Source organism: Cyprinodon variegatus, unplaced genomic scaffold (genome assembly GCF_000732505.1).
Source record: "Cyprinodon variegatus isolate N-32 unplaced genomic scaffold, C_variegatus-1.0 Scaffold546, whole genome shotgun sequence".
NCBI lineage: Eukaryota > Metazoa > Chordata > Actinopteri > Cyprinodontiformes > Cyprinodontidae > Cyprinodon > Cyprinodon variegatus.
The window spans coordinates 463,588-478,130 of NW_015150999.1; the positions used below are offsets into that span (position 1 = coordinate 463,588).

A 14,543-nucleotide genomic window follows, 5' to 3' on the forward strand; every position below is an offset into this window, starting at 1 on the left:
ACTAGCATAGATATAATTTTCACCATGAGTGTTTCTTTCTATATATTGCTTTGTAAAGTTTTTTTTTTTTTTTTCAAAAAGGTAAATGCTTTCGGATTTTAAAAACAGAAAGCACCATTTTCATTTTAGGTAACTGTATGTGTTTAGGGTTTTAAGTCGCTGAGGTAAAGGTAAACTGTTTGGTCTCTATACAAAACAGCATGCATGGAGGAAAATTAACATAAAATATATTCCTTTAGACAAACAACCCCAAGGATGGCAGCATCATACTGGGGGGGGGATACTTTCCTCCAGTCTAGAGCTAAAGTTCATAGACTTCATCTGTCCAACCTTACAGAGGTTGAAGTATTTTGAAAAGGGGAATAAAACAAAAATGGCCTTAGAAATCGAAAACTGCTAAAAGACAAACCTCAAAAGACTTGCTACTTATATTTAAGCAAAGGGTAATTATATAAAGCAGAGTTCATGGTGGATGAATACACATATACAGACGTTTTGTCAAAAAAAAAAACTCTGTAACGTTAAGCGCTCCTGAAAGCAACGGGCAGCACTCCTCTGTCGGTTGTACTGTCTTAAACAACATTTATGGTAATTTACACATTTAAGGGAAGCTCTGACTGCCTCAAAATGGAACTCAGGGTCATATGAGCCATTTAGGAATGAATCCAATTACATATCGGACTCTTTACTTATTGCCCTTTGTGACTTAAACAAAGGAAACCTCCCTTATAAACTCCATAAATAAGGATTGTATTCACATTTGTTTTACCTAGTTTCTAATCTAAACCTAAAGAATAGAACTTTTAAAGAACAGATAATGTTAGGTTTTTTTTTAGTTTTTTTTTTTTAAACAAAAGAAACCTTTCTATATTAGTTCCAATCTGTATTTAAAATATGATTTTTTTTGTCTTTCGCACACTCCAAAAAACAGTCAGGGTGAAGTGGTTACTTCACCTGGCCTCTGTTTACTTGCCAACAGAGCTGAGCCCATCAGGCACCTTTGGAATGAACTATAAATCTGCCTGTATGCCTGATTTAACAGCAAACAATAAAAAAATCCTTTGTGAAAGCTTCCCCAGAGCAGTGATGGATGTTACAAAGCCAACATATTGGAGATGGTGGAAAGATGTTTTCAGTAATCGCCTGAAATCTTTACAATTTCTGATACTTAACAAATTGACTACTGATGCATATAATTTACCTGACAGGCAAAAAAAGATGCAAAACAACGAGACAAGAAAGCGAATTACCACAGATGGGTCCTTCATCCGAGCGGTCAGCACAGTCGACTTTGCCATTGCAGATCTTATCAGGAGTCAGGCATACGGAGCTGTCGTTCGCACAAGGGTATTTTGGAGGCTTGCAGACAGATAATTCACATGACTCTTCATCAGAACGGTCCTCACAGTCAATGTCTCCATCACACACCCAACTCTTTGTGATGCATTTGCCTGTAAAGCACAAAAGGTTAAGTTTGACAGATGAAAGAAGCGTCTGAGAGTTAATGTCTGTTCAAACTTCAACTTCCAAAGTAGATATTAAACTATCTAAACTTCTTTAAGAGCTCAGCCCTCTACTTTGCCTAAAATAAAACTAATATCTATGGGATTTTATTTATTTATTTTTATTTTTTTGTTGAAAACTGTTCAACATTTTAGATTCTCTTTGTAAAAATGTTCACAAAGAAAATGCATGTTCATTTTGCCACTGGAATAAATGTTCCTATTCCTTAACTGCTTAAAAAATATTTTAACAAAGAACATCAATAGAAAAAAAATGCCAAGTTTTCTTTTTCTTAAAATAAAAAAAAGTTTTTTTTTTTTTTTTTTCATTTTGTCAGTGAAGGATTTTTATTTCATCTGGTGGGGACAACAGCACCAGTGCAGAGAAGTCTGACACATTGGGTCCAGAGTAATTAATAATTGTGTGGTCTAATCAACCTGTCACCATGCAGCATGAAGTCCATTCTTGTTAAACTGTCTTGGGAGAAACAGCAAAAGAGAAAGGGCAAAATGAAAGTAACCCAATCAATTTCTTACCTTCTTCTTTCAACTACTGGATAAAAAGACACAGGTTTGGATAGATAGCTAACTATGCCTGAATGAAAGGTTGTTTAACAACAGTATACTGTATTGCACAGCTGTTCCTAGAGACATCAGCTATCTCTTATGGATTTTTCAATGGATTAAATAAATATGAAATAATGTTTCAGAAAAAAAGATGAAAACACATTTTTTTGTCCTTTGTGAAAAGCTGAGAGGAGAGAAACAAATTCTTTATTTCTCAGATGAAATTTTTAATTTTTATCTGAGAAAAAGATTATATTTTCATTTTGATGATTAAACACCTTTGGGAAAAAAAAGGAATGAATGTTTAAAAATTTTAAGGTAAGACTAAAATGATCATTATTATACAGTTTTTATTATTTTTTTTTTTTTTTTTTTGGGGGGGGGGGGTTGCCCACAGCATTTACAGTATATCTTCAGTCTAAGGATATTATCGGTTATGTTTAATTAAAATACACAGTTTTACATTCACATATATACCAATATGCTTAGCTAAATTGCTTTTGTTTTGTTTATCAGTAGTCCTGTTCCAGTGCTTTTCTGCTTGGAACACAGAGGGAGTTATTGCTGCCATTAACTTTGTTTACTTTCGAGTTTCTTTCCGAGTGAAAGCAGTCCTGCCTTAATACTTTTGTGTTTAGTAAGGTCTCATTCCCTGACAGAGAAATTAATGCAACCAGTGCAGCTATGATTATATTTTCTGTTTTTGCTCTATTTTCCCATAAAAAAATAATCCTCTAAGGGAGTTTTTTTTTCAATCTGACCTCTTAACTCTCAGCTGGTTGGGCAGATAGCCATTCATATTGAGCACGGTTCTGCTGGAGGCTACTTCCTGTCATAGCGTAGTGGTTTCGCTCCAACGTGGCCTTGTGTTTGCACATAAAAGGGGTGGAAGCCCTGACTCCATCAAGTCAACACCTTAACAGAGTCACATGGGATTCTTTTGATGGAACGGTTAATAGCATTTGGTATTAAATGGTAAAAAAAGGACTGAGCTTTACAACATTTTTAATTGAGTTGAACTGTATGTGATTGAAAGTTAATTTTAAACATATGACTGCCTCGACAGGATTGATTTGAATTTCATTTGGACCAAACCAAACTCTACAATGAAGATAAATTGGACCAGTTTGCATAAAGATAACATTTTAATTTTGATTTATATTGTTAGTAAACTTATTTGAATGAAATTATTTCTTTCTATGAATGCTTATACAAGGAATTAGAATGATAAGAATACTATTTCATTACCTTTAAGATTATAATAAATCAATTACTACCCAACATAAAGGCTTGTCTGTGTTTTTCCATTTTTGTTTGCTTTTAACTTCTGAGAAGCCATGGATCACCTGTATCTTTGCAGGTAAACTTGGCCTTAGGGTCACACATCCTTTTGGTGCCTTCACAGTCTTTCTCATCACTTCCATCCTCGCAGTCTTTGTCTCCATCACATCTCCAGCGTTCAGGGATGCAGGTTCCATCCTCAACACAGTGGAATTCATCCCCGCTGCATTCAATGACAGATGGGAGTACTGGAACAAAAGTTATCCAAACGTTAATATCTCACAGTTCCACACTGCAACCTCACAAAATCTAAATATGATAATTGCTGTTTTGTTTTTTGCTACATAAAATTTCAAGAGCTACCTTATGCCAAAACATTTAGCTTCTAGGAGGTTGTTTAGTTCCACTTTTTTTTAAAGTCCCTATTGTGTTTAATAGTGGGTTACTAGGTCAGCAGTGAATGATTTATTGTAATATAAAAACACTTGGATCATTTTTCTTTTTAATACTCTGACTTTCATGACAGGTTCCTACAGAATATTACCTTTTTTAGCGCATTTTTTTCATATATAAGATCACAACTGCATCAAAAGTTAATGATGTGAGATATCTTTTACCCCATTAATATGAACCGAAAAACCTGTTTTAACCTGGGAACAATTTAGTAGCAGTGGGAACAGCATACTGACTTGATCTACACGGGTCAAACAACTCGGGTAAAATCGCCTTGGCTTTGATCGACATGCTGTGGGAACACCAGACCCGGGTGGACCCACTAAATTACGTGACACCATTGAACACAACGTACGGACTTCAACACAACACACCAGTTGTGTTTGATCTACAGTAATAAGCTGAAACAACTCTGTTTGCATTCAATAAACATGATGAAGCGCTGGTAAGAGAGATTCGGAGGGACAAAAGTGCGAAAACAAAAAAACTACAGTTAATAACCCTGGCTTCCTTACATGCTTCTCATGACTGTTAACTTTCCTGATTTCTGTCGCACTAGTGACATCATCAATGCTAACCCAGCATGATGGTGTGACCAGAAAGCTGTTGCAAGGGGAAAGAGGCCACACAGTCTTTCACTACGGTTAAAAAAAAAAAAAAAAAAAAAAAAAAAAAAAGTGTTTTTCCTTTTCTTCCCCCCCCTAAAACAACAAATAAACCGTTATGTCTTTCACCCCAATGAACAGAGACAGGGAGGATGGAGAGAGCTGCAGGTCACATCAGAATAGTGTGATGAATTATCTCCACATTCTAGTGACAAGTAACTGAGCTGTGATTTTTTTGTGGCTTTGTATTTACACCCTGTAATAATTAGATTACATAGTTCAGCTCCCATAAATAAAGGTCTGATCACAGCTGTCTTTCTACAGTCGGTGAAAGAAAACAAAATACATTATTACAAAACCAAATTTTCAAATGATTTTAGCACCATTTTATCATGTTTGTATCTGAAGTAAAAAACAAACTTACATGCAGGTCCACCTCTACAGGTTGTGTTCTCATCGCTTAAGTCACCACAGTCATTGTCACCATCACAAGCCCAGTCCGCAGGAATGCAGCGTCCACTGGTGCACTGAAACTGTGTGTTGGAACAGGTCTGCATACATCCTATTTCATCACTGCCATCACCACAGTCATCATCTGTGTGCAAACACAAGATCCACAAGGAATATAAAGGGTGATTCATTTACTACTAATGAATTTTCATGCTTGTTGATAAAAAAAAGTGGTTGATTTTCTGTGCTCACCTGAATCACAGTGCCAATTGACACTGATGCATCGTCCATTTGAGCAGCTGAATTCAGTCAGAGGCTTGCATGTAGGGAATGCTTGGAAAAAAATATATAACAAAGAAAAAACAACACATTTATAAAATGGAGAGCAAATATAACATGTGTTACTAGCTGTAAAGAAAGTATTCCTCAAAGATATTTTATGTTCTGATCATTCTAGAAAATAAATATCATTTATCTACAAGTTCTGGCTTAATTTACAAACTGTATCTCATAATTTCAGTTTATCTAGAAGAATACTGTATTCCTTTAGACATGTTAATAGAGCAAACATTTGTTTGGAAGCTGTGGCATAACATTTGATACCCAATTAATATTTCATTACTGGTTTAAACCTCCTAAAATCAGCTTTAACAGCTACATGGACTAAACTCAGCATTAGATGAGCTTGATGAACCACAGCTTTTAGTTGGATGTTTCAATTGAGGAGTAAGGCGGTCTCTACCTGAGAGTGCTGAAAGGTTAAAAATCAACCAAAATATGCAGCTTAAAACAGGTTTGTATATTAAAAGGCAGACAATGGTCACTTAAGAATAAAATAATTAATCAAGCTCAGATCAGTACAGTGAAGAATGTTCTAACTTCTGCATTGGAGAAACAAACTAGGAATCACAGAACATAAATCATCTCATTTGTCAAATACACACAGGTTCATTAACAAACCAGGGCGATAGACTTTTAAAGACAAAAATATATGGAATTTGCACTAGGAAGGTAATGGATCAACAAGAGTTAAGGAACCAGTTATTGAGTATTAAAAAAATGAGAAGAAGCATCTCTAAGTTTTATCTTTTTAACAGTACAGCATATTTGAATCAGAAATGTGATTAGAATGACTCACATGTTAGCAATATCCAGTAATTGTAATTGTGCTGATTAAATTTAACAAATGCCATATTTCAAAATATATCCAAGTAAATGCCCTTTGGAGCTCCATGTCCTGGATGGTGTTAAGGAAGAAATAATTCTAAAATAGTTAACTTGGAAAAAGTTTGGCTCTCTCTCTTCCTTTTGGATCCCAGGCCCTCCCGGCGAGCTGCGTGTGGCCACAAGGAAAACCAGCAATGCGTGTTGACGTCACAGAATTACAGAGTTTAATCCAATATAAGACAGTGCATAAACTTAGAAGTAAGACAATGCACAAACTTACACCAGAAACTGCAGAACAACGGAGACATACATTCATTTACCTGACATAAATGGAGAGAAGGAAAGAAAGCAAAGACGTACAAAGACATCTTTGGAGAATTGCAAGAGCAAATCTGATTTTGTTACTTCTGTGTAGAAAGTTTCATCCTCTTGTATTTAATTTATTCAAATAAGGCGTGCCTTTGCTCCTCCAACCAGGAGCTATCTTGGACACTCAGAAAAACTTAGAACTTCTCCTAATTTACGGCCTGGCCTCCAGGAATTCTAAGGTCATCTGGCTAAGGAAAACACAAGACAAGATTCCACAGATAGCTATGGAATGCGGGGCCTCTTCCTACCATAAATTCTCAGGAACAAACTTAAATTCAGTAATTTGGTTCAAGGAAAGGTTATCTTCACAAACTTGTTCAAAATTAAGAAATATGTTCAAAATGAGAGTGTTCAACATACCTTTTACACATGCCATAAGATTAACTGTATTAAAAACTAAAAATCATTTTTCTTTAACAGTGGCTAAATATAATATGGTCCTTATTTTTTAAGTTATCTTTTGTGTCTATTTCCTGCTGTTCATGTTTTCGAGTAGTTGCTGTTTTTTTTAGTTCATTCTTTGTTTATTTTGGTTATTCATTCTTGTATTATCTGTACATTTAAATGATCTTTATTCTGCTTTTGATTGGTAAAGTAATTATCATTCCCCATGTTTGCTGCTTAGCTTCAGCTTCTCTACACCCTCCCCTTATAACAATTCAACCTCCAATGTCATTTTCACAGGTGCCCACTATGCTTTCTGCTGGAATCTTCCAAATCTTAAACTAAATGTTACATGTACTTCGATACTGCCTGTGGTTATACTTTTTTTCTTTGCTGTAAGTCATTTGGAATAAATTAAACATGTTGATTTAATGCTAATGTCTGCTCATTAACCTAAGCACACACCACAAACACACATCATGAAAACAAATGTACAACGTAACGCAACATTCTCTGTATTCATCACAAGTCTTAAACACATTGCCTAAAGTTAGCAATACATTAGCTTTATGAGCCACAGCCCTTAGAAAGCCTGGCTAAGTTGGCAGTGGAATATCTTTACAGAGCATAAAAAAGTGAAATGTTCAGTGTCACCAGTATTTAACCTTTTTTTTCTTAAATTGAACAGACAAAAGAGACACAAAGAGATGAGGAGAACATGCAGTAAACTGCCCCGGGGCAGGAGTTCAATCCTGGTACAGCTGTATTAAGGGCTGACAGCCAGTTTGCATGATGTGTCAGCTCTAAACATGTGCAGCTGATTCTAAGAAACAGTCTGAAATCGAAAGTAGATTTTAGTTTTATTTGTTAACAGTAGATAAAGCAATGCTCTTTTTTTTTTTTTGCTTGAAAGGTCCTCTTACTTTCTTAAAGTACATAGTTGCCTATTAGGAATCTAAGTACTTATACCACAGGATGAAGACTCTGCATCTAGGAGTGTCTTGGGAGGGCCTCCAAAAAATATATATATAAAAAAATTCTTGCAATTTATTATTTAGATGTTAAAATATTTGAAATATGTTCAATATGGCCAATAAACTATGGCTATGCCCTCAAACCCTAAAAGAATCTATAGAGCTAATTTTGAAATACATGCTCCATTTCTTTGTTATTGTTGGCCCTGGTTATAAGTGAAAAGTAATGTGAAATTCCAGATATGATTAAAGCTTTGTGTTCATAGAAGCCTTGAATTCCCGCAGTTTCATTCAGAAGAGTTCTGTGTTCACATTTTATCTGCTGCTCAATGCCTCCAGTTGCAAAACCAGATGTAAAACATGCTTGGCCATGAAACAGAATTCAATCTTCACACAAGCAGCTTTCACCCATCATCTGCTACTTATTCTAAGACAAATAGCGCACTACCTACAGTATATGGAGAAAGTGCTCCATATTTATTTCCTACTTTCGATTTATCTTGCAGTTCAGATTTTCCTCCTATCTATCTTCACAACGTGCTTCTTCTCATTTTTCTTCTTTTGTTAACTTAATAGAATACTGTCGTGTCCCATTCTCAGCTCTGTCAACACCTGGCATCTAATCAAGATGAATCTTATGATCTATTCTGGTCTACATTAAAGCATCAATACTTTTTTACCCGCGATAAGGCTGGTTCGAGAAAACTGATTCTTTGTGCTTTTTTGTGGGCTGATGACTTTGTCAGAATTGACATTTGAATTCCTATCACATATCGGCCTACTTTCGGTATAATCTGCACAGAGGGTTTACTGGCTTCTCTAAGGAATGCAAGTCTCCATTTGAATTGATTTGTTGACAATCTGCTGCAGCAGCATGGTATACATTTGATGTTTTAGAGAAGGTTTAATATATCATTTTTATATAGAGTCATCTAAAGGAGGGTGCATTTCCCTCAAATGTTGCGGGTCTTACTGAAAGTGTATGACTGCCTGGAATTTAACATTTGTAAAGAATGAATCACACACATGCATAAATAATGAGGGTTTCAAGTAAGCATCAGGCATGGCTAAAAAGGAAACACCAGCATCCATAAATAATGATGCCAACAGAAAAGTCCAGCAGAAGCCATTGTGTGACAAGCACTAAACTACTGACAAACAAAATCCAAATTAACATCAATCTCTAAGGCAGCTACCACCGAGATTCAGGTGCTCCAAAACCCACAGTAGCTCCACTGAAGCTAAGTGAGCTGCCAGGGCTTCACAGAAGAGTGCCTGCAGAGAAGTGATGCCTGAGGTAGCTCAGACAACAGTAACGGGAGAGAATATGTTTTGCCGCACAGCTTGATTATGATTGAATGAATCCGAGCATGAACTTTAATTACTGCTTTACACCCCGGCTGTTTGTGACTGCGTATTGAAGCGGCTTAGGACACACAAAGGGAGGCTGATGCGATATGGAGCAGAGAAGCATTTGGCAAACATCAATCACAGTTAAAGGGCTGATTTAATACAAATAGTGATTAAGGAGAATCTTCAAACCTTTTTCCTGATCCTTTAAATGTATGCTTCCAATACAACTACTGTAAGTTCACTTCTAAAAACAGCTTTGCACCCTCTTTCCTCCTTGCACATGATAAAAGAATAAATACATCATCAAAGAGGTCTTAAAACCCTGGGCCATCATAGTGTCTGATGTGTTTTGATGCTTTCTTGGGTTTATCCAGAAGACTGCAACTTCAAACTCACTTAACTGAGTTAACAGATTGTGTAACACCACAGAGGAACTTACATTAGAACAGTTAGCCGCTGTGCAGAAGTATTTTGTTATGCAGCATCACTGCTTTGAGCTGTTGGCATCCGTTTGGCCATTTTTAGATTTTGGTCCAAAAACACAACATAAATTATTTTGCCTTGAAATTTCTTTAACTGAATGTAGTAATTAGTGTAAGAATGTGTATGTATTTATAATAACTAAGCAGCTCTCAGTAGCCCATCCATTTGAATGCAAATAGTGTAAAGATGACAATAGTGCATTGATGAAGCTGCAGTTTGTGCAAAAAAAAAGCACACCGTCATTCTTTACATTAAGCATTTATTCACAAATGAGAAAGTCTAGAAAAAATACCTTGTAGCAGTAATGACCAAGATTACATTACCAGGCAGAGCATATTAGTATGCCATCGCAAACAAACAGCCCTGCTAATGATCCCAGCCTATAATGTACCAGTTATATATACATACAGTGTTACTTGTTGCTGCAAGACAGACTATAAGAATACATTTCCTGGCTTGTTAAAGTGTTTGAGATGTGCTTATTTGTTCTGAAGATCAGACAAAAAATAATACTTTATTTTTGTAAGCTTCAGACCGCTAATGACAGTTTATTTAAGGGCTTGATTCGTCCTTCATTTTTTTTAAACAAACACAAATGTAAGAAATGTAAAACAGTTAGATAAACATACTTTTTTTGTGTTACATATAAATAACTACAAATGGATTGTTGGGCAAGGTTAATTATTGCAGACATTTCTAAAAGTATGTTAAACCTTATTGTATGACTGGCACAGAACCTTAAAAATGCATCTCGTCCATGCAAAGATTATATATGCAGTAACAGTTAAAGACCAACGTCATATGACCAGCATGAATAAAAAAGGAAATAAACCATGCATGTCAATAAAAATCATCTTTACATTTTCCTTTGTCTAAACAAATGTTTTAAAATGTGTTCACACTATTGCACATCTAATATGCATTCCTGTTAGGGTGACAAGATGTCCAGCTTTAATCCCGGACAGTCCGGATATTCATTGCACTGTCCGACGTCTGCGCTGCATCCACCCAGACGCTTATTTGTCCTTTTTTATGAGGCACGAGGCTTGAAGAGGAGATTTTTTATTTTTGCTGGGCGGCAGCATAATATTCAATCATAGAATATACAAAAACAAAATGCAGCAACTAGCTGATCTAATAGATAATTGGCTAAAAGTTGTGCCATGTAAGAAAAAATCTGCTCATCTTTGGTTAAAAAAGTAAACAAGGATCAGAGTTGATAGAAAGTTAGCATCATGCCCAAACGCAAGACCTCGTCTAACTCTAAATGAACAAAAGAGCATGAATTTATATCTAAAAGTAGTCAAGACTCATTCCATGGCTTCTGCACACTTTGTCGATGCAACGTGGACGCAAGCACTTAAGGGAAAGCTGCAATTGAACGGGATGCGAGAACGGATTAACATTAAATTAATAAACGTGGAGCAGGTACCTCATCAATGAGGGTTCTTTGTCCCTGGAAGCCAAAATAACTGCTGATTCATCTCAGAGGTCACTAATTTACACAAGCATAATTTAAAACCCTCCAAATTGTACTATAAATAAGAGTACAACAGATTCTTATGTACAATTTAGTAATTTATTGATATGCCACATAATGTCCTCATTTTTGGTGCTATAGAAATTATCACCCAAATTCTTGGTCAAACCACTCTATTGCCCATTTGTCAAAAGTCTTTTACTCAAATGAATGCAATTTTTATATTTTATTTAGATTAATTGGGTCCTATAGTCTGGAGAAAGAGTGGACAAGCACAGGATCCACAGTGCTTGAACTTCAGTGAGAAGTTTCCAAAATCAGTCATGATATGGCGTGACAGGTCATTTGTTCTTGTTGGTCCACTGTTTTTTTAAAGTCAACAGCCAACACAGCAACCTTCAAGAAAAGCTCTGAACATGTCATGTTTCCTTCCTTGACAAGCTTTGTGAAGGATCTGATTTTGTTTTCCAGTGGGCCAATGGGACCATGGTGTTACTGTGTTGACAGGCCACCCTGACAAACTCAACTCACCTGACTTAACCCCCCCTGAGAATCAATGTGCTAGAGAAGGCCACTACCAAAGCAGGCTGGGTTTGCATTACAACTCAGGAGTAGCACACCCTGGGTTACAGCTTTTAGTCTTTAAATTGATTAAAGCATAAAAAACTTTTGGGTCCTGTAGTAGATGATTTTAAAACACACTGTTCTGAAATAAAGAGCCTTTTAAGTAACCGTCTAAAGCAAGAAGTCATTATTATATAGAGACATTGATGTACTATCTATAACATGAATGCCAGTAAGTTCAGCACAAAAATAACAGAAAAAAGACAATTTTATTGGAAGGCTTTTGATTAGATGTAAGGTTCCTCGTTAGAAAGGCGGGAAGAGGATGCAGTAAGCATTTTTACCAAACAGATTATCCATGCATACAACATAAATTAGTTCAATGAAAAAAATTAAAGGTAAAAGATGAAGATATTACTTCATCAACAAAAGGTCATTTATTTGAAAACTTTTGCACAAACATAATGAAGCATGGTGTTTTGGATTAAAGAAGGAGCAATATGGACCTCAATAGAAGATGCAAAATAGTGAATACTTTGGGTAAAACCGATGGCTCCAGCAGGAAGGACAAATGCCAGAGAACTGAGGCCACCTAAGCTATTTTCTGAGCTTAAATATAATCAGGCTAGACGATTTTTTTTAGAATGCATTTTACTTTTCTTGTACTGTCTAGGTTTACACAATCTGCTGAAGTTTTTTAGATCACTTGCTTTCAACAACAGCTTTTGCTGTTTTTTTCTACAGCATGTTCAGCCAAATGAAAAGTGTTTAACTACAGCTGCAGTCTGATTTTATGTCAGTACCTCAACATTTAAATCCTTGAGGAGTTTTTTTAAGTATCAAAAATATTCTATATAAAATACTAAAAAAAATCCAATTAATTAGTTATCATGATTTTTCATATACTGATTTGAAATACCAACTAGAGAGGTTTAACTAGTATTATTGACTCTCACGTAATACAAAGATAGATCGCTTTGCATGTGTAACATGACCAAACCTAGCCAACCCCCAGCTAAATTATCAGCTGCCTTGTATTTATATCCTTTTGTTTTGTAAAAGTATTTCCTGATTTCAATCATGGAAATCAATGGATCTACCAAAGGCTACATCTATGAAAACAGACAAAAATGAAAGCTTAAAACTCTTTATTGTCTTTGACATAAAATTTATTTGGATTTGACTGCAATTAGTAGCGATACTATACACATAATTTAATAACCAATTTAGAAGTCTCATATTTCACGACACAGTTTCATGAAAAACACATGCAATAGCAAATTAAATAACTTTTAAATAAAGTATTCCTTGAGTAGATGTTGAAACAAACATGAACATAATCAAATTTAACACTAAGCCAAAGTTATCTGCTCCTAACATGGCAGCATTATTTCTAATTTGTTTAAAAGGGCACCTTGATTGTTGGGGTAGTCTATCCTATGTTTGTTTTAGGATGATCATGTTTTGATATTGAATAAGGAGACACTTGACCCTTCGACTTAACATCTATGGCATATCTCTCTGTTTATGCATTTCCCTGACTATCACTTCGGACCCACTGTCTGGGTTCATAACACTACAGTCTTGGAGTGGTTTGCTGACAGAGTTGACAGACTGATGCCGGTCTTTCACACTGACTACAATCTGTGTTTGCTCCAAAATAGACTCAAACCATATTTCTGTCAGAGCACCATAGAGTCAATAATAACATAGACTAGAACGGCTTTGATTTTAGGAAGGAGAAAAACACACAGATGTCTGAAGCTGCGTGAATAAGTGATCAGGGTATGTAGTATGTAGTTAGGTTGAGTTTCTAAAAGAACTCCAGTGTGCCCAAAATAACTTATCTGTTAGAGAATTTTTCAAAGTGATATTTCTGACTAAACTTAGCAACTTAATGCACACAGATAACGATTACTTTTATTGTGATTTTAAAATGCAAATGTCAATGAAAATCCTTTTCTACATTTTATTTTTTTACCTCTGCTGGGGGTAAAGGAAAGCAAAAAAAAAGAAACAAAGAAAGAAAAAGTTCCCTGTCTTCCTAGCATAATGATGCCTATTCAAAGCCAACACTGATCAATATCCCGTCCATCCTGTTGTGATGAAGGGGTTTATTTGTGTGTCGGTGTGTAATTATGACGCACTAAAGCAGCAGCTAACAAAAAACCCAAAACAACACAAAAAGAAAAAAAATGCATTAATGCACATCAAAAATAATGATAGGTTTAAACCAACAACTGCATTCATGCAATAATGATGTTACCAACATTAGTTAAAAGTTTTAGATTCCCTTGCAGTTGATACATTTAATTAAAAATAAAAGAGTATAATCCAACATAAATGCTAAAATCATAGCAGCATCAGGGTAAGATGGATAAATAGGTAAACCCAGATCATTGAATATGAAAAAAACGAACATTTTGACCATAACAGTATTTCACCATTTCTCTACTCATTCCTTTTCTTCTAAATTAACCTCTACCAGTGTTTGACTTTTCATCTTCTCACTCAGCTGAAGCCTTGTTTCATATTTTTGAGCAACTCAGCAGGAAATATAAGACCCAAGAACAGTTTGCCATAATGATTTCTAACCCTTTTATTTATTTATTTACAATGAATTTCTGAAAAAAAATGCACCATTTATGTAGTAACAAAGACAAAATTGATCTATGTATGTGTCATGCTGTGATTTTAAGAGCCTTGTCCAGAAACAACACAGCTGTATTTAATAATCCAGCATTGGTGCTTCTCAGCACATATTCTCTTTTTATCAATTACAGGTGAAACACAGCATTATATATGAGCTGGAACTGCCAAATGCTGACAGCTCTCTGACACTGCAATGAATTATACAGTCACATTTCAAGCATGTCAAAATCAAAATGTAAAAGTAGTTTTTGACTTTCTT

The 14,543-nt window shown here is 35.4% G+C and overlaps 1 protein-coding gene across 1 annotated transcript in view; it reads right to left on the reverse strand.

Moving 5' to 3' along the window:
* The window catches only part of lrp1b (LDL receptor related protein 1B), a gene marked incomplete at its 5' end in the record, with an annotated part of 277,806 nt that overhangs the window by 161,499 nt on the left and 101,764 nt on the right, over window positions 1-14,543 (reverse strand). The window contains 4 exons of the mRNA XM_015391547.1: window positions 1,251-1,451; window positions 3,416-3,598; window positions 4,833-5,003; window positions 5,111-5,191. Coding sequence (XP_015247033.1) covers window positions 1,251-1,451; window positions 3,416-3,598; window positions 4,833-5,003; window positions 5,111-5,191 — 636 coding nt within the window. The remainder of the gene's footprint in view (window positions 1-1,250; window positions 1,452-3,415; window positions 3,599-4,832; window positions 5,004-5,110; window positions 5,192-14,543) is intronic.